This window comes from Euwallacea similis, chromosome 1 (assembly GCF_039881205.1).
Source record: "Euwallacea similis isolate ESF13 chromosome 1, ESF131.1, whole genome shotgun sequence".
Lineage (NCBI taxonomy): Eukaryota > Metazoa > Arthropoda > Insecta > Coleoptera > Curculionidae > Euwallacea > Euwallacea similis.
In genome coordinates, this window is record NC_089609.1 from 1,314,740 (window position 1) to 1,341,313 (window position 26,574).

Genomic DNA, 26,574 nt, shown 5'->3' on the forward strand with positions numbered 1-26,574 from the left:
CGTTAGGCCCATCATTGACTAGGTCCGGGTCTTTTTCACCTTAACTAGTATCAAACGTTGGCATTAGCGAACCCAAAATCAATAAACCAAGTTGTTTCCCAGCCCCCTCAGATCCCCCAAAGGGGGTGAAAACAGGCGAAGACGACCCGTGGGGTGGTTCGCGGCAGTGGAGGGCTGAAATTCGCGCGCTCGAAAATTGAATATGCGTGTATGACCGAATATTGATTTTTTTCTTGGATCGGCGACGACGGTGGTGGCACTCCGCCCCTACGTGGGCAAAAGGAGGCCATGTGGTTGACAGGCGGGCGAGTCGCGGACCGCGTTTTGCCTGCTACAATCAATAGTAAACTCGGATGGGCGCTCTCTTCTTTTGGCCTATTATAAGGAGATTTCGGCCGCACGAGAAAAATGCAATAAAAAAATCGGATTTTTTCGCCTAAAATCATACTACAATGCAAGAATCGTGACAGTGGCAAGGTAAGGGGAGCCGCAAAAACGCTCTGAAGATGTGCTTTCGGAAGTCTGTTCGCTGAGCTCTTCGCCCGGAGTTAATTTGGATAATAACATCATCGAACAGGCTGCGGATTTGTCACATTGCGTATTTGCTTCAATTTGAAAAAAGTCTCCAAATGTGGAGTAGTCTTTCATCTCGGGCAAATAAAATCTAGAAAAAGTGGAAATTTGATACTGAAAAATTACCCATCCCCTGGACAACTGTACAAACATGCCGTTCGTACGGTTTCTTGAAAATTCTTTGAATTGGACAATAGGTAAAGAGAGACACCATTGGTTTCCTATTTTGAGAATCTAATTAGGTGTCTAAGGGTTGACTTGTCAACATAACTGCAGGCTAATTTCCAAAAGACTTTAAAATAGACAGTCATTGACCGCCATCTTTTTAAAAATTTCTATTTCAAACAAAATGTCTACTGTCGCCATTTTGATTCAGAATAGAAATGTCAACCTGCGATAAGCTATTGTCGAAAAACGGCAAATCTATTAAGGTATTTTTCTAACGTAACCAAAAACATTTATTTAAAAAAATTGGGAAATTCCGCCGGTTCCTACAACCTTCCTAAAAACACCGTGTATATAAAGAATGAGTTTAACAGAACGATAGCAAAATTACATTATGGAACATCTATAACGCAATCCACAGATTGCATACAAAAACCTTCGCCTGCCGTGACTGCATACGTTCTCCCATTGGGCCGAAATCTCGGCAACGAAGAGCGACAAAAAGGCGAAAAGATTTCGTCGCCTTATTAGGCCAATTCCCATATAAACACGCCGCAAACGAAAACAAACGCTACGACGGAAACTGAACTTATGCGGCAACGTCGCCGCTACGGACCCAACAACAGGCTAGACTGGAGCAACAACGATTGAAAGCCGCTTCGCCACTTGCAGTTGTTTAGCGTTTGACATTGATCATCGGCTCACAACAAAGGACGGCGAAAACGAATTCCTTTCGGTGCGATAAGGAGCGATTGCGAGACGGGGAGACGGCAACGTAGCCGGGACAGGTTAGCCCGCTTGAAAAGTCGGTGACAGGCGAGAGAGGAGTGTACGGGCGGCGCAAGAAAAATATCAGAATGATGGGGGGAAAAAGAAAAAAAAAAAAAGAAATTATTTTCAAGGACATAGGGAATTTTCTCAGAAGCAAAAACAACAATAACAATTTAAAAAACGACGAAGTCTCCCTTATCTTGGGGAGTTCATTTCAAGTTCAGGGGATCTGCTGCCCGGAAAAATGCATATTGATAAAAAATTAAAACGAAAACTAATTATGTAAAACAAGAAACTAACACACCAACCTATGCACTGAAGACCAAAGATTTCCAAGCTTACAACATATCTTACCTTAGTTCTTACTCTTGCAGTAAAACTCAGGATCAATAAAGCTTTTTTCGGAAATTGATTTAGACTACTTACCCAGGGACTAATTGTTAATAACCTCAAGATTTAAGTTACTCTCTGGTTACCCAGAGAACCCCAGGTTTAGACAAACAAAAAACCTATGGGAGGGTTCATAAATTTAATAATAAAGGCCAGAAGTAGATCCCTAATAAAATGTTTACACATCAAAATGCCCTAAAAGTGCATTAGAAACATTTCGAAATAGCTTGCAATATCTCGAATGTGTGCACTAAAATATCTCTATGATCGGTCCCTTGGGTCAAGTTAAGTAACCCCAATGGCAAGCTTCCTTTGAGATATGTATTCAGTATTGCCAAAACGCTATCATTTGCCTAAATAACAATTCAATTTTTGATATAGTCGCTGGGAGACTAAGAGAAATGTCACTGTCGGTGTCAAAACCATGCACGCACTGACAGTGACAGCGCTCTCACCGGCCGTGGCAGATTTCCACCATCGTTTCGGCGATTTTAAAAATCGGCTCGCCCTAGGAGGAAAAAACACTGAATTAAAAGGCAGCGTGATCCATTAATAGAATTTTACTCATTATCCTCCATATTTGTTTACAATCGTTTGCTGGTAGTTAAAGGTACCAATAGGAAAACTTAAAAGGTATGATGAAGAGAAACGATTGGTTTCCGTTTTTTTTTTGTATTTTACGTGAAATAAATGGAGCAAAATCCGACGAAGACGCGACAACATCGCCCGCCCCCGCACGCACCACGTGAAATACATGCGCGCCGACGTCGGTCGATTCTTGCATCGGAATGAACAAGTTGTTAATGCGTTCCTAATAGGAGGCTAATTTGATTGTTGTTGCGTATTTGAATGGGCATGGGCCAACTATCCAATTGGAATCCTAATTAGACCTGCCTATCATTAAGTCTAGAAATTAAGGATCTTTTTATTCAGATATCTTCCGATTTCACACACAAAGCCGTCCATCATAGAGCACAAAGACTTTGTTAAATTGGGCATTCATTGGCCGCGACCCAGAAATATCGACACGCATTGAGAGGAAATTATCTACTCAATTTGGTACAGCAGAAACAGGAGTGAACGAAATAAACCCTGAACGATAATTACCATTAAGTGCTCAGAATGTTTGCCACGCTGAGCACAGTACTCTCGTTTAAAACCTTCTTAGCAACCGCAACGTTAGAAAAGAATCGAAACCCATCTCATTTTCATTCGATTTAAAATCGACCTCGCTCATGCTACATCTATTTAGCGAGAGGTGAAACGATTGACCTTGACCTAGAATACAGAATACCACCATGGAAGCAACAATAATGAGATTTGAAAGCCAATTGCACTATAAACATCATCGATGTTAACGTAAGCTTCGCCCGAAGATTAAGCACCGCTTTCCGGCGAAATAAATAGCGCCCCCGAACCCCTAAAGCGACCGCTTAACGACAAGGGGCTAACTAACATCTGCCTCAAAGGCCGAAAACCCAGAATTCTTTTAATGGGGCGTCTGGCACATGCAGCAAGGAGGAGCGAGATAGTAGAAAAATTCACTTATGTGGGTAGCAGGTCATTGATCCCGATGACGGCGGGCCTAAGAAGAGGTAGCAGAAGGTGGACTCCGGCTAGATTAAGCTCGAGTTTACACAAGTTGCAAGAGATTTGAAGCGCAGGTAAAAAATTTGTAACCATAATTCCCTGAATTGGGCCCATAAAGGATCACTATTCACTGATCCCTATTGCTTGTAGTGGAGTGATAGCTACATAGTCTGGAGTGGATAAACGGAAGCTTGCGGGGAAAACAGGGTGAAGTGCGGCGAATATTACTACACCAATTGTAAACGCTTTGAAAACAAGGGGTTTCCACGTGGATTTTCATCGAAATCGAATCGACTTAATAATGACAGAGCTGTCAGTTGTCAGTGTCGTCACGCTCAAATCGTTGAGCCATGCGATTCCCTTGACACAGGCATTCCCCCTGATTTGACAACCGTTTCGCTACACACGCGCTATTTTAATCCCGGCACTCGACACTATCCCGAAAATTGCTGAATCGACCTTGAGGCAAAACGAGATTGAAATCGAATTAAAACCGGCTTACATGGCAGAATTCGGACAAACTTCAAAACAGAAAACGTTTTCAACCCGGTTTTCAATTTACATAGAAACGTAGTAATTGATGCATATTTACGGGCATGTTTGTTTCTCATTAATGAGGAACTTATACGACGACAGAAATAACTCTCAGTTAAACTACGTAAAACTTGAATTGCCATATTATCACAAAAAATATCACGTTGCTCAGGCATGGTCGGAGGGTAGGTCGTGCCAGTTTTAACTGCACCCTTGGACGTTAGTTGGTACCTACGACCGCTACGTGACTCAAAACATGGCTCAAAATTTTCTATAAATTAGTTATACTGCGTCATTTATTATTAGCAATAAATAAATAAATTAATAAGCATCTGCAAAATATGTAGCTAGAATGGTAATCATATTTAGATTAAATAGTTGGAAAATAATCAAAATAAATCTAGGGCAAAACATAGTTCTGAACGCCCCTTTATCTCGAATCGCCCAATATTAAAGCACCTCAAAAACTGATAATAGAGTAAAACCTTTATTTATGGACACCCCTGAAGAGGGACATTTCTTAGATCACTGAAACTAACAACAAGGGAGTTTAGTATCAAAACTTCTAAATCCTATACACGACGGACGCGGACACTTCATGTCGGCAAGAGATCGCAATATCTCTCAAATTACCTCTTAATTGCGGACAGACCAGAGGACATCTGCTCCTTTCTTCCGCTTTGCACGTGCCGATTTTGAAATGCAGGCAAACTTTATGGTTTTGTATTTATGGCCTTACCTACCTGATTACTACCCTTAGGAGTGAATTGAGTTTTAAGTGGTCAAATAGAAGTTGAGATTTAAGAAGAATTGATTATTAATAGTGCTTAAGGACATAAACATTTTAAATTTTGGGTATTTCTTTTTGAGCTCTAGTCACTTTAAGAGAGCACATGCTCAGTTGTTTATGCAATAAATATGTAACCTGAGGTGTTATGAGATAAATCAGTTTATGGCCCAGCCAGCTTGTGAACGAGTTCATATATGGACAATTTGAATAAAACCTCATTATGTACGCCTTTTATACTCGATTTCATGTTAATTTTATAATAATTTACATTTTAATTCAAAATCAAATTGCCTTCTAAATCCCTGAACGACCTGTTATTGACGTATTAACGACCAGATATTTGTACGTCTATCAGTCAAATTTAGTCATTGTCAACAACACAATGAACTCCTATTTTACTTGCGTTATTCCGCTAAGATTTTAAATTATTCATAATACTAGGATTATTCAATCAGTTTATGGCCTCAAAACAGTACCGCAAAGGGTCTTCTACAATTTGATCCCACGCACCTCTCCTACTTTACATGGATGCGAATCGGAAATATTTAATTTCAAAAATCGAAAAGGCAAAGCAGACTATTACAGATCGTTTGAACGAGGCTAGAAAAGTAGATTTTGCTCCAGGATGGGACGAAAAATCATATCTTGGTGAGGTACATACAAGGCCCTGAAGATGTTCATGCCCCTAAGTTACAGGGTCGTTAAATAAAGACAGTTGGGTATTTTAATGTTCATTAAGAATCCATGGTTCATTAAGATCCAATGGTTTATAAAACATCTAAAAAAAGTGAAAACGTGCCAATTTAAAACATTATTATTCTGAGAAAACCCAGTTTTTGATGGAACTCGGGCTGCTAACATTCCTTGCGCTAGCGCTCCTCATCGACAGATATTTTGCTCATATGCACTTTCACTCTATAATAAAAACTGATCAATTATTCCTTGTTCGTGATATTACCCGCCACTCCTGCCGCAAGTCCGTAGAATTTCCGAATCAAAGAGCCAACGCATAAAAACCCACGTGTGTATGTGTGTGGCTTGTTGTTCAGAAAGCATGGAGAGGAGCTGTTAGTTACCTATGCTTGAACAAGAGAGCAAACTTGGACACAAATAAACCATACACTATCAAATGCCGCTTGGGCAATCACCAACACCGATACCAACAATGAAAATAAGGGCTGGTTGAGTTAGGTAGAATGATCAGGGATCCGATGACTTACCTCGACTCGAATTTTTAAAATGATAACATGGCTTCAAAACTACCCTTCCTCAGCGGTTGAGAGAACGAATCTGCGGTATTTCGCGTATTTTACGCACAAACGATAGATCTCAGTTTTGTTAATTTTCGTTTTTATGACCGTTTTTTCCTGGGTTCCGAAAATGGTGCCACATTCGCTAAAGAGACGTTAACGATGGTTTGTGTGGCAGCCCTTAACGAAAGGTGAACGTCATTCCCAGTTACTTTTAACTGAGAAAAGCGTGGAGCCCTAGGGCTCCAACACTCCCCACTTTAAGTGTGAGGCACACGTGGAGCATTAGTTCCAAAGAAAATAAAAGAAACGATGAACAATCAGCCTCCAACGTATGTAACAAATTTAAGGAGAAAACATTTGACCATCCGTACACAAAATCCAGATGAGTTAGAGAATATCTATCACTCTACAGCACACACACTCTTCCGTGAAATATTATCTCTCAAAGGCCCCGAACGTTCAGCCGCAGGCTTGGCAACATTAGGTGATTTCTTGCTGAGGGTTTTGGGCCAATGCATGGGAAAATAGAAAGCAATAATAAGCTTTATGAGGACTATTAAAGGCGTAACAAACAAGTCCTACCAAGAACCTGAAAGAAACCTGGGGGGGTTATAAAATATAATTTATGGCACCTGGACATCAGCGCCTTTAGGAGAAAGGGAAATATAGTAGGTACTATCTGAAGCACTCAGGTACGGAAAGCACGTTTTGCCACATACCTAGAGACCTTCAGACCAGTTTCGTTATTTTTCCAACCTCAATAAAGCTAAGGGAAGGTGGTTAAGAGGTGTCACCTATTTAATTCTTGTTCCTGATCTTTGGGTCACCATGAGAAAAAGGGTCTTAACCAGGAAATTAAAGAGTCAACAGCGCTGACAAATTTGCATCTAATCTGAAACCGTTGGGGCTATATAATATAATTTGCATATACTTAGGAGGCCATCCATTAAAAAAAATCATTTTAAGTTTTTTTACATGTTCGGGGTGTCAGTTTACATGCAAACTCCATTTAATGCCGTTTCATTATTATTCAGCCTACAAGCCAAAGGCGAGGGAAAAATAATGGTAATTTCAATTAATTTAAGACTCTGGCTTTGGTTCTATTACCGACCCAATTCTCGGCAAAGAGGACATTCTAGCTGAGAGAAATGGGAATGGAGAAGGAAAAAATCTTGGGTAAAACTCTATTTAAAGGTTAATGGAGCATCGTCTGGCGCTTCGGAGTTCCCTAACGCACTCGATTGATACTCTTATGACGTTATAATGATTGGGAGCACAAAGTGGCAACCTCAAATGTTAACATTGAAAAACAATTGAAAGGTTATCCACAACATAAACAATAATAAATCCAAGATTAAATACTAATAGAAGCAAGTCGATCCTAAAGTTGCACCTAAGCGGTTTATTTTTGATTTTATTCAAGCAAGTTTTGGTTAATTCAAAAAGACATTTGGCAATACGCGGTAGCACTGATGGCACAATCAAAATAACTATAAAAATAACGCGTGGAAATAAATTGGATTGCGGCTGCGGTTGGATAGTATAGTAGGTCTTGGACACCGTTACACACACGATCTGGCAACGGCGCCTCGCGTTCGTTCACACTAGAGAACACCCGCAGTGTTCCTCAGTTTTTTCCGATGAAAACCGCCAAGGAAAATTCGTTCCAGTGTATCCCCCATTGATTTTGCCACTGAGGAATCCCCGGAACAGCGTTCCGAGATATTCCAAATCGCCACGGTCGAATTAAGAAAGAGAAAGTGAGAAATAACGCAATACCTCAACTAGCCTGGTTTACGAATTTTTATCAAGTAAACAATGTTACGTTACTTAGTATGCCGTTATTTGTTTTAAAACAAAATCGTGCCAGTTTTGATAACAAATGTCAGCGACGACAATGCGTAAACTAGCGGCCAATCAACGCTAATCGACTATGAGTTTATTTTTATTTATTATATTTTAAAGTTTAATTAAAGGACGATCCCAATAACACTGTTGTCAAGAGAGTGCAAGGGCGAGAAAATCTAAAGAATTCGAGTAAATACCAAGGATGTTTGGTTAGTTCTACACTGCTGCTTCTGAAAGTTTTCGAAAATAATGCACTCACGGGCGACGCATTAAACGCTACGATTAGCGGTGATTGGTAATTATACCTTAACTCTAACAACCTAATAAACTTACCAAAGCGAAGAAATTTGTGTGGCAATCTTCTAAACTAGCTCCGTTAGTTTGAAAATTGGGGTGCGTCATATTTGATCCATTTTCGTAAGATTAATCCACAGTTAACACAAAACTAACACAACACGTCACAGGGCACCGGAAACCGCACCGAAAACGCTGAACTTACCGAACAACAATTTTATCCATCAGTAGCAATTGCAAAATGGCGGCATGAACGGAATAACAACCCGTACTGAAACCGTCGAATACCGAACCAGGGCCGAGGGACGTTTCATGGTTTCTCACCGATACGCCGACGTATGCGACGACCTACGTTTCTCGATCGAGTATCACCGACCGAACCGAACGGTTTCGGGCCCATTACTTGACGTAAGCGGGAGCTCGATTTAGTTTGTCAATAAGTGGAAAATAATGGCGGCTTTTTTCAGGCATGGAGTTTCGAAAACTGCCCAAATTCTGCCTTCAAAAAATGTAACTACCTTTTTATATTTGTTCTTCACCCTAGTACCACATCTTTGGGTTTGTAGTTCGCGCACTCAAGCACTGTCACTCGTCCGTTTCTCAGTTTTCTTCACTCGTTCGCACTAGTGTTCTAAATCGTTCTTTATTTTCTTTTTTGCAGGTGTTGCCGAGGTTTTACGCCACCAAAGCGGAAAAGAAGAAGGGCATAGATAGGAAGCCAACCCCGAAATTGGATTCTACAATGAATTCTATTGCAGCGAAAGGGTGTGTACAGTCTTTACTTTCCTTTTTGACAACTGCGACTGGCTCCGGCGGCCATTACGATCTTGCTTTCCTTTTAGTGCGGTCGGCCGTCGTTAGAGGCCGCCACCTAAGGTCGATATTTTTGAGGCTGCGCGCTTAAATTCGAAAAACGTCCTTTTTGCATTTTAACATTATTTTTCAAGGGAAATGTTACACCTACGTTCTTTGGCCAATCAGAAGCCGCACATTTCTTTGTTTTTTTTGCGGCTCCTAAAGAATTACCGGAAATTTCCGACGTTTCAGTAAAACGAATAGTGGAAATTTCCTGTATGACACGTGTGAATACGTAAAACGGAAGAACCTATTATGAAAAACCAAGAACACAGTTCTTGAAATTTAAAAACCTCTACCATTCAGTAACGCAGCGCGTGCCAGTCTTATGAACAGATTTATCCTGCAGTTTATCTGCTCAATCACTTTATCATACTCAATTAAAACATCATGTATTTTTTACTAATTCCAGTTTTCTCCGTCCTACCAAACCCTACACACCTCCTCCAGACCTAGAAATGACCCTAACGGAGATATTTAAGGACGTAATGGGCAATACCCAATTGGACACAAAAATCCTTGATCTAAACGATCGGTTTAAGTTGTTTTCGGCGTGTGCGGTCAAATTAGGTCACAGCATTCCGAATTCCCTCTTACACCAGATCGAGACCCTGGAACAGGTCCTAAAGTTTTACACAACGCCTGTTGATACGCGGACGCCCTTGGATAAAATGAGGAGTATGGAACTGCCGGAAAATCTCCATGTTCAATTTGAGTATTACAGGTGGAATCCTGGTGAGTTTCCCTGTAGTGTTAGTCATGCACGAAGAGTATTTGTAACTTTTTTTTTTTCAGAAAATGACCAAAAATTTAAAGGTATTACAGCTTTTCCTGGGAGATCTACTATCGTTACTGGTATTAAGTACAAAAATAAATATAAAGGACATATACAAAAGCCTAAAGCCCCTCCTCTGTAATTGTGATCTATTTAATATTAAATTTTTATGAGTAAATTATATTTGTGTTTTTTTACTGCAAATCTGAAATTTTTACCGTTTACGTTGCCATTACCATCGATGGCGATCTCTCTCAGGTTCGCTACTTACCGAAACTACTCCGTAGTTCTAAGAGCTCCCTGTGTACATCAAATTCACTAATTATTGATCCAATAAGAACAATTGCCGAGGGTATCATTGCATCTTTGTTTTTTCACACGTGATAAACAAAGGAAGAGTATTCCAGGTCCAACTTGCGGCTGTCTAGTCTACCTTAGCCTTGGAATTTAACCAATTATTTCAGCTGTAAAGAAGTGTGTCACAAGTCACAACAAAACCTCTAAAAAATAAAAATGTCGGCAGTCCGTATAAATATTAAATTAATAAATTTTCTCTTTTAATAATTCTCCATTTTGATGATTTATTTAAATGAATTCACATAATTACAAAAAATGAGTATTGCTGTGTTTGTTGCTGTTTTAATTGCATTGTTTTACATCATTTCTAGGTAAAAATACAACAAATTATTGCTTATTTAACTCACAAACTTTTATTGCAGAGTTATACCCCTCATTCTATCATGGTACTTCGAGCGAAAATACAAAATTCCTATTGTTATAGGAAGAATTAGCGTTCCTTATTTGAAACTATGTGATATCACTATATCAAAAAATGAATATACTGTTGTAAGTGTAAACTATTAACACATTGGCACCTTGCGAGTGATTGGTTTCAGCAATGCTGCTTGAAAAAGAAATATACAGTAAATACTACTTGAAAACAATTGTGTAAATCAATAGATTTTAAACTAATATGTCATAAAATGTTACACACAACAATATCTGCATTGGTTTGTGATACCTAATTAAATTGATTTGCACCACTATGCCATTTATATTGACATTTGCCAGAGCCTTTGGGTTGAATAATTTTTTTCATTTTTAAATACATTTAATTTTTTCTTTTATTAAGAACCATTATTTCTCTAGCAAATACAAGAAGTTGGCATCAAAAGCAGTTTCTTAAACTCTGAACTGACCAAACTCATCACTTTAGTAGTTAAAGATGTTACAATTAAAAAGCAGCTCACTCTGAATCCACCCAATTCCATAAACTCACCTGAAACTAGCTCTGAAATTGGAGATTTTCGTGAAAAAAAAGTTCCACATTTCATTAACAGTTTTGCTCAGGTGATTACCATTGATCCTCAAACCTTTCTGCAGCTTACAAACTGTAACTTTAGTTTATGGCAGTTCATGTATATAACATATCAGCCCTCATCCAATTAGACAAGGAATGTCTCTTGCAAGTGCTCCCTAAAGACCTTCACATTGATGGAAGCATCTTAAAGAATGCCAAATCTCTCCTGGTGACTCTGAATATCAGTGATGCCTATATTAGTATCCTAAAAAAAGCTGAACCTGAAGCTCCCACTAAACTTGCAGAATTTTCTTTTGGGATCACCATGGAGACTGTGCTTGTGGCTCAAGGACCACTTTCAGTTGAAGTATGTTCAGACTTGAAAGGCGGGGGTGAAACTCTTGATTCAAACAGTGTCTAAATTTCAGAAATTGGATGTTAAAATGTCGCACAACAGAGCGTCAATTTGCAGTGGTTTTTATTCACTGTTTATTAATTCTGAAGTCAGCAAAGAAGTGCCTAAAAAAATTGGCAAATCAAAGAAAAGGAGAAGTGTTGTATTTGAAAGTAAAAGCTTCAGAGAGCTGCATACACTCATGAATGAGAGAGAGGAACTTGAAGAGTTTGATGAAAAAATTTTTGAAAAAATTCAACCTATTGTCCCCAAGGTTAAATCTATTATTTTGAATAATTTTTAAATCTGATCTGTGGTTATTTTAGAATTTTTCCTTGCACATTGATGATACATCTCTCAGTGGTTTTGCTGCCTCTGGAAGTGTAGATTATACAGCAGCATTAGAATCTCTAGCTTTAAATTATAAACTTATCACCACAAACTCTGAAGGAGTCTTAATGAACTTCTCTTTGAGCAATTTTAGCTTAGATTTGAAGAATGAAAATGACAGAACTGTGATGTTAACAAAAATCAATGTAGAGGCCAAAGTATGTTTAAGTAAATATTATGGAAAATTTCCTCATTAAAGATTTTGCAGGTCAAAAATAAAATTGTGAACATCTATCTACAACATCAAGATCTGCTATTCACCTACAATCATGAGGTAATGTTCATGTGGGTCCGGTACAATTTTTGGACCCAACCAAATCCCAATTTTGAAGTGCCTAAAGAAAAAACAAAGCACAAAGTAATTTCTCAAGCAAAGCCTTATTCCATGTTTGAAGCACTAATCAAGAATTTTTCCATAAATTTTTATGGTGAAGTTACTAATGTTAGAGTTGTAGTCAAATTGGAGAACAATTATGTTTCATCCATTGGGTTTAGTAAACTGCGGTTGATCCTGGATCAGGTTCAGAAAAGCAGAGGTTTGTTATTATTATATCCTGAATTTTACTAAGTAGGTTCATAATGAGGTGAGTTTTAGGTTCTACATATGACTCAGATTTAGCCAACTTGCTTTTGAGTGACCGCCATTTTCAAACAGAATTGTTGATTGCTTCCCTGTGGTGGTCTTTTAAGGAGTGGAACCATGACATAAATATTTCAAAGGTATTTCTACTAAAACTCTAAAACTAATCCCAAGATTATTGGAAGTAAAATTACCTTCGCCAGGTTATGCATGTTTGGGGCACCCCAGTCTATGTTGGCATGTGCGTAATTAAATTCTGCACTTCGGAAGACAAAGATGTAAAGTTGTATTCACTGCTCGACACTATACAGTTGGAATGGTCTACAGAATTAGCCGATTTTGTGCTTTTAGTTTTAAAGTATGTCATAAAAATGTATTAGTAGTAGTTAAACAACGACTTTGGTTTTTAAGGTCCTTCCTGCAATATAAATTCAAGTTAAAAAGCTGGTTCACCCAAAAGCCTGTTGAAGATAAACCAGACTTAAGCCTCACATCCAGCATAGTAATCTACCATTTCAACTGCTTTTTGCAGTCGCAAAACAACGGTATGTTTCCCGTATACAACGAACTGTTTTTCCTATGCACAAATTTCAGAGTATTTTGTGTCTAGACTGGACATCATTAACATAGACAAAAACAATGGAATTTCCACCATCAAATTTGAGGAGTTTAAAATATTCACCCTGCAAGATACTGGAGACTATTACCGGTGCATTAGAACGGAAGATATTCTCAATTATAAGGTGTTCGTTAAAAACTCCCACTTAGAAATTCGCAAAAAAGACGATAATAAGGTTGAATACAACATCTCTTTGTGGGAAAATAACGTGGTTTATTGGTCGACGAACTTCCATATGAAAGCTTGGCTTTTACTCCAGTAAGATTCGCTAGTAAAAGCTACACAGTATTAATAAAAAATTTTAGGGACATTCAGCGGTTTTACAAGAGCTTCAAGGCTAGATTGCCAAAAATTAAAGGCGCAGAAATTGATCCTAAAGGACTGCCTGTGAATGTAGTTAATTGTAGGGTATTGGGAAAGGTTGAGTTTGATGTTCGTATTTCAGAGGAGCATAATATGAGGATCACTTTAGGTGATTTTTATTTCTATACAAAAAGCATTGTTTTATACTTTTTCTATATAAAAAAATATAGATGACCTTCTTCTATCGCTTCACACACACTGTAACCGGCACAAACGAAACCATAATCACATGATAAATTCAATTACCATAGCCCTAGATGGGGCGGATGTCTTTCAAGTAACAGGCTTAACAATGAGACGGTTATTCAAAGAACAACAGGAAGCTGAGAAGGTCATATTAGAAAGGCTTGAGGCAGAATGTCTAGAACCTTTTAATATCACTGAGACTTATTGGGTAGAAATCGAATCTTTTAAGGTAGATTTCTATAGCATCCATTTCATGATTGTAACGGAGAGATTTTAGGTGGTGTTCCCTTATGAACACAACTATGCTGAGGCTGTACAGAACCAGTTCTTGTCTATCGTAAAGTGGCTGAAGATTGTGCATTTAAAACAACCAATAGCTACTCCTATTGAGGCAGTCAATAATTGTCCTAAAGACTTTCTAATAAACGTAAAAAATAATGCGCAATTTCTGAAAGTTCTTGCTGGTAAAATGAAGATTTCAGGTAAAAGAGTTTTTGCTCGAAATGAGCGACGATCCTTTCGAAGTAAAGCTGCGTGACAATTTTGAGCTGCTAGTGGATGAATACAGCGAGAGTTTAAAGAGACAAAAAATGCTCAAAGAGAAGGTGATTTTTCTCTTTATATACATATATGTCTAAATTGCAGGCATGCGATTCATATTTCCAGATCGCGGAACTTTTGAAAACCCATCTGCACATGCCTGCAGGCAAAGTAGAGGAGCTTTACGCCACTTTAAAGAAAAGAAACGCGGATATTTACATTCAGCGGTCAAAACTGATGTACCAGGCAGCCCCTCAAAGAACCAGGTTGTTCGCTTGGAGCATGACCAATGTAGAATTCATGGTATGAATAGAAAACGATTGAAGCTTTTAGCTTTTAGCAGTTGGCTCTTAAGGTGCTCTATGACGAGGTGAAACATTCCGCGGGAGTGCTTATTCAGAACCTGGATAAAGATAGCCCTTGGCCGGAGGAAGGAATCAAGTTTTCCACGTTATGGTGCAGAGATATGTGTTTGCGGTGCGAGGAATGGAAATTCCAGTTGCGTGATTTTCCTCAGCCTCTACTGGAAATTAGAAAGATTTATCTCAGCGGTCAGGTTACTGGGGCTGAGCAGGAGGCACCGAAAAGAGGTGAGAGGCTCTGATTTATGTCATTTATTTGCATGGTTTATTTCGAGAACCACATAATTTCTGTGTTAAGTTTATCGCCTGCCTATTCCTATAGAGTCCAGAGTGTCCATTACCATGCCGATAAGGTTGAATATCCAGTCCATTACGGTCGATAAAGCGTCGTCGAAAAAGGACAAATTTTGCGATTTCCGTAAAGCATTGGGTTCCTAAAAAACAAATTAGAGTTTTCATCATTCTATTGTGGGCAGCTTGAGTAAAATTACTTCCAATAAACCAAACACATTCATATTCAAACTCAGGATTTATTACATATTTAAGAGCGTGCATACAAAAGACATCTTCTCTGATTCTTGCAAGTTTACAAGTGTCGGAAAGAAACCAATCTCTATAACGGAAATATCAAAAAATGATATTCTGGTTTTTATCTCGGTACGGGGATCTGCTGGATAATTTTCCAAGCCTCTTGCGCAGCCTTAATGATCAGGTCCACCTGATTGAAGGGTGGCAATGGAGGAATGCCAGGAACTGAGGGTATTTGCAGCAGGGCTCTTCTGGGTGTCTAAAAACAAGCCCCAATTATTATAGTGTCTAGGGCAATTAAAACATGCAGACTTACCGCCTAGTAGTAGGTATTTATCTCTGAAGAAACATGCTTTAGGAATTTGTTATTGCAGATGTTTTATGACCTGTTTAGATGTTCTATACTTACATAAATTTAACACAATATTTTATTTACACGTTTTGGGTTTAGGACTGTGTTACACGAGCAGACATGGACATAGTACTTCTTAGTAAATGTTTTAATTCTTTGAACAAGCATAGAGAATGTCGTTCAAAGCTGATTTCCCCGACATTACAACAACATCACTGTTGCAGTAAAATTAGGGTTTTAAAGAAACGTGGTACGATTCGAATACAAAATACATTAATAAGAGCGTTAAGACATGCATTAAACTAACTGTGCAATTCTTACCCTCTTGGCCTCAACTTCCTCCTCGCAGTTTCTCTCCCCAATGCAACCAATAAAAATCAATAAAACGCAAAGTAACAGTTTTGACTGCATTTTAATGTCTATCGATTACTCCTCTGAAGACCCACCGAAACCGAATAATTACGCTAATGTAATAGCTGCACAAGTTATAGGCAATAACAGCCTTGTTATTAAATTTTTTCTGTTACATAAATGGGCAGGAAGCACCATATCGCAGATCTTTATTACCGATACCTGACACTCATATTAAGGCGTAATAGCGTTCGAATTGAAGGACCCTAATCGCTAATGTTCGTCCTAATCGCTTTTAACGCTTAGTTTAGACATCATCAACATGATTGTTTTTTTCGTAAATTACTTATGGGGTGGTCTCTTGATTACAGCCACAAGAATTGTTGTAGTGGATTTAGGAGAGCCTTTTGAACCCTTCAATGTAGCCAGAGGCATGCAACCTTTGAAATTCTACTACGATTTAACCTGCGAAATTGAGTCTTTTAGTTATGCCTTTGGGCCGTGTTGGGAGCCCGTTATAGCTCAATGCAATCTCAGTGAGTTCATCTTTTTCTAACGAGTTAACTACAACGTTGTAAAAGGTTTTAACCAAATCAGCGCCCCCTCGCGCGATCCTTCGCCTCCTCTACCATTCTGGGATAAAATGAGGCTTTTAATGCACGGTCGATTAACCATGGTAGTTCAGCAAATGCAAGTGCTGTTGCATGCCTCGTTAGATCCGTACAATACCACCGAAGAAATGGCATTGACGTGGGAGAAGGTCGTCATGGATTGGACCAATGGTGAGCATGTGTAAACTCGCATATCCGACTGGAACTTACGGTTTCTGGCAGCTAAAATAGTGTTCAAAGGCGATCTCAATATCTTCGTGAGAACAGCCTCAAAATATGATGATGTGCAGCTGCTGAAACTTCCCAATTTAAAGCTGATTCTGGGTTTTCAATGGGTTTGTCTTGCGGACCCTAATGACCATCACAGCGTGATTTATTGCGCACCAGATAAAATTCCCGAATATTCAAGCAACCAAGTACTATTTACCACTGAAATTATGATTTAGCTACTCTGAAAACGAATATTTGATAGGTCCATGACTCGTTTAGGGCATTTCGCTCCCAAAACCTAAACCTCAGCATTGTACTGGAGACCAAGCCTTCGCCCAACCCAACACTCAATAGCTGCCCCATTTTGCTGCTCTATGGAAGCACTTTGAGGTGGATTGAGAGTTTAAAACTTATTTTATCAGGTAAAATTTCAGGACTTCAATGTCTCTCATGAATCTCTGGCAGTAATGAGGTTGTTAACACAGGGGTTACGAGACCTACCAGACGAGGCAAGATTTTCAATAATTTGTTTTCAAAAAAGCCCCAATTGAGCCGACATTACAAGAAAATCAACTTACTGGTGGGGTTGCACAAATTCCAGGTGTGCTACTGGATGTCTTTCGCCATGCATCGGGGGTGTGAGATGTTTGGGGGTAGACTAACTTCAAGTTCAGGTAAATTGGTGTTTTTCTGATAATCCGCTATAGGAAGTTTGAAATTTAAGGTCCCGGGAGGGTTATTAGAGAGTAGATAAGTATGACAACATCGTTATGTATTATTTTTTCGAAATCAGGAGAAAACGCAGTGAAGGAAATTTCCAGATAAGGCCATTAAAACGTCGAATAAAGCTCCGTTGAAAACCAGAGTTTTCAAGTTCAATGGCTTTTAAAATTACGTTCCATAAACAATTATTACGAAAAAATATATGAAAATCAATTAAACCGTTATTATACGTGCGGTTTCTATGATGGGCCGATGTTACCTTTCATAACAACAAATTCTCACTGTGTGGCATTAGCTTCATCAGCTGACGCACATTTTGCTGACATCACTCAAAAGGGCATTTATGCTACGAGGAAGCATAGATAGTTATATATTGTAGTTCGAAGAAATGGATTTTCTTAAAAAATGCGATGAAAATTCATGATGAATTACAAGAAAATTCAGAAAGATGTATTTTTAGTAGCCTTTGACAAGTTTGGTAAACCAGTGTTTCATTCATTTATTCTTTCACTGGGTTTGAGCATTAACATTGACCCTTTGCCCTGTATATTCACTGGTGCAAGTACCTACATAGACAACTAGATATACACAAAACAACGATACCTTTTAGAAATTTTCAATCAGCGGTTTTAATAGACAAATCCACAATTGTTCCATGCGTTAAACTTACCTCTCCATTCGACTGCGCCTTTATTCCTACTAATTTTGGAAATATTTTAGAACACTCCCTGGCGTTGGTGTCTGTCGACGACGGTCTCAAACACCGACCCAAAGCCGAATGGTCCATAGTATACATGAACTCGGAACTTGCGGATTCGGAAATTTGGCTGAAAAGCGCCTTGCAGGACGAATCCGAAATCGAAACTTCCCGTTTGCAACCGGTGGAGAAAACTTACTGTCTTTCTGTGGCCAAGGCAAGGTTGGCTTTTGGTTATTTATGCCTATTTTCAATTAAATATTTAGGTGTCTTACGGGAGAGAGGCAGTGCTACCTAATCAAGCTGACCGCAACAAGGACACCCCTACTCATAAGTTGGTAGTTTATGATATGAGGGGAGCTTGGACGAAGAGCAATAGAAACGTGGCTTTTGCCCTATTCGACACCTTTATGAAAACTACGGTAGTACTAATTTAACACTCAATAAAAATAAATAATAAGTTTGTTATTAAAGAGGATGAAGAAAAACCTCTCCACAGAGGCATTGAAAGGGTTTAGAAAGGATACCAATACAACACCAATGAAGAGAAGAAATGCGGAAGCCACTGGAACACCACCAAATGCCACAGTTCAGGTATATAATTCAAAATTTTGATATTTTTCTATTCAAGTCTTATAGGGCATCCAATCTGCTGCTTCTGCAGTCCAAGATACTCTTTCCCCCATCAACAAAGTGCAGTCAGGACTAGCGGCAAATATGCTGCAGCAGTTAATTTCAGAGGTGGACAATAATTCCATAGTTTACAGCGACGATCTTTCGGCTGTGTCCAGGCAGCAGCATCTTCAAGGAGTGCAGGCGTGTCAAGAAGACGACATCATACACAAGAACTGGCAAAGTATTTTCTTCATAAATTGTTTTCACACTTTTGAAGGATTTGTTTTCATAGTTTCTTTGGTTAATGGCCAAGTGTTGCTTAAAGGCTGTGAAACTAATGGTTATGTTATACTGAGTGCAGCAAAAGCAGAGATTTTACAAAGAATTCATAGGCCTGCATGGAAAGATAGAACGCTGGTGTCGAAGACCACTTGGACTGGATTGTTGGAGTGTATGCAGTATTATGCAACCGTGAATGCTGCCGGAGAAAATGATTCCAATGGTAGCTAAACCCCGAAAATAAGTATTCACAAGTTTGATTTACTTTTAATTTCAGAGAATATCATGTGGCTCACAGTAGATAACATCCAAGAGAAGGAATCCGCAGAGATATCGGAGCCTTCCGAGGTGCCTAATATGGTGGGTAGTGGCGTTTCTGTGGGTGCCGTTGTGAGTGATACTGTAGGTCCCAGTACGTCCAGACAGGTATGTTTTTATTTTCTTGTTTATATTAAATTTGAACCCAAAAATTCCAGCTTCAAAGAATAGTCTCTAGATGCAAATGCGAGTTCTACTATGCCAGCTACGGAGACATAAGCGTGGACCCTGAAGGTAATCTAAGTTCCACCCGATTTCCTGTAAATAAACCATTTAAATTTCTGTAGGAATTGGGGAAATTCCCCCTCCTCCTTCTGAAGACGTTAGTCCTTGGGATAGCCGCCAATCAGGAGTAGACGCTTTCACTCTGATGCACTATGATTTAGACGTCTGCACTAATTCTTTACAAGTATGTTTTATTTTCCAGACTGACGTTTCCACAGTCACAAGAAAAATTCAGAATTTTTTTCCTTTCGCCGCTCATATTATTGACATTATGGTGGACATAGCTGGAGAGCTTTTAATAAGCTTCCAACTACTTTCAAGTGCATGCAGAGTTACCGGCAGTCATTCTTCTAAAATCGAAGCAAATCAAGATATTTGTTCCAGTACGCCATGCTCCTAGACATAATTAACAATCTCTTGCTTTACGTCGAGCCTCACAGAAAGGAAGCTTTGGAAAAACTGGCAAGAATGCGGTTCCAGCTGCAGCTGCACAGCGTTCAGGACCAAAGAAAACCAATTCAAGAGAAGCAGACTATAGTCAGAAATACTATAAACAAACTTAGGCGATTGGAAAAGGATACTTATATGCTTAATAAAGCCTTGGAGGAGAATCCAGAAGATAAGGAGCTGAGAGTTGAATTGGGGAGGCTTGAGAGGCTGGTGAGAAGCTAATAGAAAATTACTTTTGTTGGATTTATGTGTTTTTACTATAGATGTATGATTGCAAAACCAACTTAACAGCCCAAAGTGAGGAGTTAGACATGATGTTGTCTTGTTATAAGGAGACACAGTTACTGGCAAACGCAAGGTTGGCCACTACAAGAAGCGATAAACCGTTGATTATGGTTAGAGCCAATGAAATTTGTTTCAAGCATGCTCAGTGGCGGCTTACAGAAGCGGACGGTCAAATCGGTATTGCTGACTTAGTTTTAAGCAATTTCCTGTAAGTTAATCAAATAAATCTTTCTTATTTGCACAGAAAACTTCCCGTTGTAGGTACACGAAGAATTCCAAATCTGACGATTCAGTAGAGCATTTACTAGAGCTGGGTTATCTGCGAATGACCAACTTGCTGCCAAATGAAATTTACAAGGAAATTTTATGTCCTACTGAAATTCAGTATGATATGCCCATCGAACATAAAGTATACCTTAATTCCCATGAAATTCAAAGTTTAATTTCAATGTTTTAGAAAGTATTGAGGATATTTTGCAGGGAAAGGCCTCCAGTGGGGGGAATAAGTGTTAAGGAGCACTTTGAAATCAACTTGGTGCCTTTAACAATAGGTAAATGATAAAATTATAATTGAGACATTAAGAAACATCATAAGTATTAAAGGACTCACTAAGAAATTCTACAACACAATGATGAAGTTTAGTTTCCCCGAGCGAGACGCCGAAGCAACGGATTTCAATGATCGAGCCAGCGAAGATGGGGATGCTGAAGTTAAAAACAAGAAAGGAAAGTCTAAAAAGAGCAGAGATTCCAATTTTTATGTGCACATTGATGATGTGGAGAAAATGAAGGAAAGAGCGGAGAAAAACAAACTGTTTGTTTATATAAAAATGCCGGAAGTTCCGGTCAAAGTCAGTTACAAAGGAACCAAAGAAAAAAATTTGGAGGACTTACGAGACGTGTCCATAGTGATTCCTACCTTAGAGTATCATAATATGACTTGGACTTGGCTAGATTTACTAATTGCCATTAGAAACGATACAAAGAAAGTCATAGTTTCTCAGGTAAGAACACATTGTTTGAACGAAATACATGTGTATTAATGAGCATTTGTAAAGGCCATCAAACAAAAACTGCAGTTAAAACGCAATACTGGAAACCTGGAGGACAGTTCAGCTCCTCAGGAAGAAGACAAGGCAAAGATGCTTCTGGGTTCTAGACACGTAAGTTTGGGTAGTGTTTTAGATGGAATTTAACTGCTTTTCCTTTGGAAAATTTCAGCATAAAACAAGGAATTTTGAGGAAAAGGTAACACTAACAACACTAACACCCATTGAAGATTCACAATATGAAGAAGTAGGTAGTCAGTCTTACCTTCATTATGTGTATGTTCTGTTTTTTTGCATGTGGCTCTTTTAAGTGTAGAAGGGAACTTCAAATTAACATATTATAACACACTTATTGGCAATCATAAATTATGGGGTTTACCAAAGAATTCTGGTTTACAAATAAAATTCTTTGGTCCAGTATTAGGTTTGGTAATATTTTTTGTTTTTAGGCACCAGAAAATAGGAGCATTCGTAAAGGAGTTACTGGCGTGTTTAAACTTGGAAAATGATTTGTTAGGATACTTTTTACCATGTGGTATTTGAAGCTTTATTATTTATTTTAGGTAGGTACTAAATGTTAGAGAAATTTTACCTAAATGTTGAGCCTATATTTTCTTATATATTAAAACTTGTTTTGAATACCGAACAAATGCGAATTGGATTTATTAGTTCTCCTGTAAGCATTGGTTAAGGACACGTTATGGTCTTGCACATGCAGCCGTCCCTCTTCATCCTCAGGCATAAAACAGGCCATAAGCGTGGCACATCCTCCTATCCAGGCCCCAAGGGGGCCATACTTTCACGAACTATTTTATAGTAAAAATCCTGAAGAAAGGCGCGAGTAGTACTGAAGAGAATTATTAGACAGTCACTGCAAAAAAGAATAAAAGGTTCAAAAATGAAACTAAAGAAACAGCAAATTCGCCATCAGACCTACACGAGCGTTTGTAATGGAATGACTAAGACGCGAAATTGTGAAATATTTAAACCATTAAACCGATGATTCAATGGTTAAGCTGAGCTGGCACAATTTATTGTTGTCTTTGTTTGTTTTGCACAGTTGAGCAGGTACGTCGCATGTGACTTACCGGCAATCTAACAGGAAATGTCAATCGACACGCCATCTATAGTGAAGGAATACGACATTATAGCCGTGGCCAGCGTTGCCTACTCGTTGACAGTGTTGCTTTGTTGTCCACCCAGTGGCGGCATCTATCAAAATGTTCCCGAGCAGTGCGACAAAGAGAGAATAATGCATCCCGACTTAGTGCCAGCGAAACACAAGATACGATCTACAACAGCTACTATCTCTTTTCCTCATCGCTCCTTGTTTCTGGTACTATATTTCTATGATTTGTGATGCACTTCAACTGTCTATTTACAGACCCACGCTCGTTTCATGCGAATTTAGGGTTGAAATGAAGACGATACAGTGCCAGTAATTTTTTGTTGAAAGATGATTCCAGCTTGAATTCGCGTTTCTTCGCTTAAATCAACACAAAATTTTGACATGTGGATGGCAATTGGCTCCAGCCATGGCTGCTAAACAGCAGGATGAAGCCCTAGAAATTGATAATTGGGAAGAAATTGAAGAGACAGACGTAAGTACACAACTTTCTTTAGTCCCCTAACAAACCCCCCTCATATATTGTCCTTGCAATATGTTCCACAAAAAGTGAAAGTTTCCAAGAATTTGAGGTTATTTTGAGGCTTTTTTTAGGTCTTGGAACAGAAATTCAATCAGTTAATTATGCCCAGCTTAGACGAAAGAAGGTAACGTAGTCCACCATGCCCCCCCAGTATTGCCAGTTAATGCGTTTTTGCCATTTTAGTATAAATGGTAATATCAACAAAGGTCCCATCACGGTAACGTTGACAGGTGATGATGCACTTAGATCTCAGTATGTCTCTACAGAGCCAGCAGTCAAGATCTTGAAAAGACCCCCAAAGTGGGTTCCTGTGACCAATGATAATAAAATGGCAGTGCCAAAAAAGACGCTGCAGCAAAGGGAACAGGAATATGCGAAGGCACGCCTTAGGATATTAGGAGAGTCTAGCTCAGAGAAACCTGAGGAAAGGTAGGTGCCTTTCCTATTTGTTGTAACAGAGTAGAAAGTACATTAGGGGCAATTGCTGCTGGCAAACAGCTGTGTTTGGTACCCCAAATTGGTATGTTTTGTCCTCATTTAACACATGAATGAAATGAAGGAAAAACATATTAATTTAGACACCTACCAGTTGCTCGCCAACATCGCCTTAGGTAATTTACGTTTCGTTAGGGTCAGTCACATTATTTTTAAGTAGCATTTTTTTAGAATATGCATAGTAAAACCTGATGTAAAGCCTAAAACATCTGAAGCAGAAAATTTAATAAGAATGCCAAGGGGGCCTGATGGATCAAATGGATTTAATATTCGAAGGTAGTGAAAGCTGTTAAATTTTTTGTTATGTATAGTTTTGGTATAGTTAAGTAAAAAAAATCACTGTTTTTCCTCAGTCATTTTCTTGTGTGCTTTATTGTTAGAGCCCGCATGTTCTTAAATCATTCAGGTTCTAAGGCCTTTCTATACCCCAGTTTTACATAGTTCATCTCGCGAAATCTCCATTTTAACAACAGGTGTAGTGTCTAATATGAAGATCTAAAAACGGGCACAACTATTACTTCATTTATTTCATTGAATTATTATTGTTCATTTAATTACCGATTTAATGGTTTTTGAAGGTCTGCTCTAAGTTAAAAGTGGGGTTTAGGAAAAGTGAAAATTCAAGGTATAGTTATCTACTGACCAAGTGCGGAAAGTGGTTCCTCCACCGCACGCTGATTGCTGTGGGCTGAACAAGGCCAAGTGGAATTCAGTTAGTAATCGAGTGATGTGGGCACTCTCGCACGTGATAAGCACAATATTTTTCTCATGAGTGCACTTATGTCAACTTACTTGTCTTGCTACTTTACCGCACAATCGTAGGGAGATTGCCTTTTCTGTGACCATGGAGAAAAAGGCAACTTTTATCATACTTTATCTTAATCGGAAACTTGGCTCATCTCATTTGATAAACTGTTCGCTCAGTGACCCCAAATGCTCTTTTTGCCATTCGTTGAGCTGTGCACTGTTAGTTAGTTGGCCTCAGGATGATATGGTCACAGATTCAGAGAGAAATAAATATTTTCTTAACTAAAATGAAAATGTGCAATGCTGTTTAATTTCACTTTTTCCCGATGAAATTTTATAAATTCGCAGATTAATCTCACATTATTATCATTCCATGCATATCACCTTCATTTCAGACTATCAGCTTTGTATATATTTTATACTGTAGTGTAATTGTATTATAAAAATGAATAATCTTAAAATGACAACTACCATTATGAAATAAATTAGCCTTAATTTTCAGTTGTTTTTATCTCAGATTATAAAAAACCCGTTCATTATCGCCCAAGTGTATTAACAACATTAACAATATTTTCTACAATTTTACACATATTCATTTAGGCTTAAAAATAAAATCAATAATCCTAAATATATTTACAGTCTCACTCGGTTTTGGCAGCTGCTTCTCATTGCCTCGTTTCTTCGGGTCGGGCCCGTCGTACCGTAAGTCCTTATACCCGTTTCCCCTGATCATTGCCTGCTGAGCCTCCTTTTCCAGACTAATTTGCAGCATCTGTTTATTGAGGATCGGCACAACCAAATTAAACTTGGCGATTTTCATGTTAATTTGATTCACCACTTTCTTGAACTCGTAGACCTTTTCGCTCCAGTCGATGTTGTCTTCGACAGTAAGCGGATATGGGCCGAAATATTGCCTCGCGGCAAAGAGCTGTTTGCGCAGCAAAGCCGCCTCTTCCCGGATTTCCTTTTGTAGCAAGATCCACTCTGGGGTAAATCCATTGTCTATTAGCACCTAAAGACATTGAAATTGCGCTTTGTTGATGAAAAATAGTTGTACTTACCTCGTTTAGTTTATGGGTAATGAAGTCCACGTACGGGTTTTTGTTAATGTGCTCTGGCAGAGGCTTCCCGAAATTTTTTAAATTGCTAAACTCCCCTTTTGATATTGATTCCTGAATTAAATCTTCGACCAATCTCTCAAACCCATACCTGTACATTTCTATTAAACTTTACCCTTAACAAGGACATCCCCAAAAACGTACTTGGTTTTTATTTTGTGTTTTAAAGGAACTTTTGCCATTAAAGCACGTTCGTCCGCGGTCACTTTGGATATTCGGTGGTTGTAGACATTTTCAGCCGCTTTTATTGCTCTAACTTTACTGTATTGCTTTTCTCTTTGGAAGGGATTACCAGAGCCTATTCCGTTGTAACTTAAATATTGCCGATGTTGCGGAGCTGTGTGCTATGCATAAATTTGATGGTTAGTTATTTAAATTGTAAAAAAGAGAGATGAGAGGAGACCTTAATTTCTTGTTCCTGTACATTATCACTTTCCTCCAGAACATCCCATCTTTCTTTAGAATTTTTGAGCATTATGGTTTTGAAAGCCTGGTCAATCTACGAGAGACATTAATGTGAATAATGTATGTTCAAATAAAATTTAAGAGAAAAGGCAATATATATGTGTCCAATAACTTAATCTGGAGGAGCAGTGGATTTTCCCAAGTAACCCACTGTTGAGGTAAAAAATTACAACTCATGCACTTCAAAAATCTATAAGAATTTGCTCTAAAACACCCATCAATATAAAGTACAAATCACATACTTCATGAAACTTGTTTACATCTGATTCCTCAGTTCCACTATCTGGATGATACCTCTTTACCAGGGCCAGATAAGCAGATCTTATTTGTTCATGATCGCTGGACTCATCAATCTCAAGTATTTTGAAGCATCGCTACTGACACAGTATAATCAAAACTTGGACATTTTCAAACAAACATTTACCTTGTATTCCTGCTCTTCTGCAATCTTCCTGTGGCGGACTGCATTATAGATGTGGGTGACGGGTAAACGACCTCTCAATAACCCGGATTTCACTAAAATTAAAGCCATTTGAGTCTGGTAATTGGCATGGTTTTGTCTAATAGTTGTTCTTGGATGGTCTTGCACTTGGTGCAGAATGTATCAACTTAAATTAAAAGGAAAAATTTATAAATATTTGTAGGAAAATTCAAACAAAACGCAAAAACATATGTCTTTGACGTTTGGTGTCAGGTTTCAAAGTTATGGTGTTTTTGATGTTGAAGACTGCAGTTGGAGTTGAAAAGGTGTAGTTGAGAAATCGTCTAGTGACATTGACTTTTACCTTCGTTTCTTAAAACAAGTGACACTTATTTGTTTACTTGTCAGTTATTT

The 26,574-nt window shown here is 38.6% G+C and overlaps 5 protein-coding genes and 1 long non-coding RNA gene across 11 annotated transcripts in view; 3 read left to right on the forward strand and 3 right to left on the reverse strand.

Moving 5' to 3' along the window:
* Window positions 1-8,381, reverse strand: part of skd (mediator complex subunit skuld) — a 34,530-nt gene extending 26,149 nt beyond the window's left edge. For all 4 annotated transcript variants that reach the window (XM_066396172.1, XM_066396164.1, XM_066396156.1 and 1 more), the window contains exon 1: window positions 8,248-8,381. In XM_066396172.1, the coding sequence (XP_066252269.1) occupies window positions 8,248-8,316 (69 nt within the window). In that variant the 5' untranslated portion in view covers window positions 8,317-8,381. The remainder of the gene's footprint in view (window positions 1-8,247) is intronic.
* A 210-nt stretch (window positions 8,382-8,591) lies between these two features.
* Window positions 8,592-10,018, forward strand: mRpL50 (mitochondrial ribosomal protein L50). The gene is made up of 4 exons (XM_066396199.1): window positions 8,592-8,718; window positions 8,870-8,973; window positions 9,476-9,798; window positions 9,859-10,018. Exons 1-4 carry the CDS (start codon window positions 8,659-8,661, stop codon window positions 9,978-9,980), a joined length of 609 nt encoding a protein of 202 aa, XP_066252296.1. The 5' UTR covers window positions 8,592-8,658; the 3' UTR covers window positions 9,981-10,018.
* Window positions 10,019-10,317: 299 nt separating this feature from the next.
* Window positions 10,318-21,895, forward strand: hob (hobbit). Of its 2 annotated transcripts, XM_066398169.1 has the most exons (38): window positions 10,318-10,506; window positions 10,558-10,684; window positions 10,988-11,188; window positions 11,242-11,505; window positions 11,567-11,806; window positions 11,859-12,080; window positions 12,131-12,458; window positions 12,518-12,642; window positions 12,706-12,860; window positions 12,914-13,047; window positions 13,097-13,379; window positions 13,427-13,593; window positions 13,655-13,899; window positions 13,948-14,097; window positions 14,153-14,275; window positions 14,337-14,513; window positions 14,566-14,800; window positions 16,175-16,339; window positions 16,385-16,585; window positions 16,637-16,830; window positions 16,887-17,046; window positions 17,110-17,298; window positions 18,068-18,261; window positions 18,311-18,466; window positions 18,519-18,638; window positions 18,684-18,900; window positions 18,952-19,161; window positions 19,216-19,364; window positions 19,415-19,490; window positions 19,544-19,665; window positions 19,866-20,141; window positions 20,195-20,424; window positions 20,478-20,625; window positions 20,674-20,767; window positions 20,820-21,220; window positions 21,275-21,379; window positions 21,438-21,512; window positions 21,715-21,895. In XM_066398169.1, the coding sequence occupies exons 1-38, from the start codon at window positions 10,451-10,453 to the stop codon at window positions 21,772-21,774; spliced, it is 6,774 nt and encodes a 2,257-aa protein (XP_066254266.1). In that variant the 5' UTR covers window positions 10,318-10,450; the 3' UTR covers window positions 21,775-21,895. The 2 variants fall into 2 exon arrangements, with proteins under 2 accessions (XP_066254266.1, XP_066254274.1); XM_066398177.1 differs by lacking the exon at window positions 21,438-21,512.
* On the reverse strand, window positions 14,810-15,958 carry LOC136414269 (uncharacterized). Its single transcript, XR_010752536.1, has 3 exons — window positions 15,774-15,958; window positions 15,064-15,359; window positions 14,810-15,006 (listed from the first exon to the last, which is right to left on the reverse strand). It is a non-coding gene; the product is annotated as an uncharacterized lncRNA (long non-coding RNA).
* A 688-nt stretch (window positions 21,896-22,583) lies between the features above and the next one.
* Window positions 22,584-24,655, forward strand: LOC136409002 (SUZ RNA-binding domain-containing). The gene is made up of 4 exons (XM_066390269.1): window positions 22,584-22,866; window positions 22,986-23,038; window positions 23,098-23,343; window positions 23,581-24,655. The coding sequence occupies exons 1-4, from the start codon at window positions 22,801-22,803 to the stop codon at window positions 23,687-23,689; spliced, it is 474 nt and encodes a 157-aa protein (XP_066246366.1). The 5' UTR covers window positions 22,584-22,800; the 3' UTR covers window positions 23,690-24,655.
* Window positions 24,546-26,380, reverse strand: LOC136408990 (dnaJ homolog subfamily C member 28). Of its 2 annotated transcripts, XM_066390247.1 has the most exons (6): window positions 26,164-26,378; window positions 25,982-26,113; window positions 25,678-25,773; window positions 25,419-25,618; window positions 25,218-25,365; window positions 24,546-25,168 (listed from the first exon to the last, which is right to left on the reverse strand). In XM_066390247.1, the coding sequence occupies exons 1-6, from the start codon at window positions 26,269-26,271 to the stop codon at window positions 24,749-24,751; spliced, it is 1,104 nt and encodes a 367-aa protein (XP_066246344.1). In that variant the 5' UTR covers window positions 26,272-26,378; the 3' UTR covers window positions 24,546-24,748. The 2 variants fall into 2 exon arrangements, with proteins under 2 accessions (XP_066246344.1, XP_066246353.1); XM_066390256.1 differs by lacking the exon at window positions 25,982-26,113 and having other exon boundaries at window positions 26,164-26,380.
* Window positions 26,381-26,574: the final 194 nt, after the last annotated feature.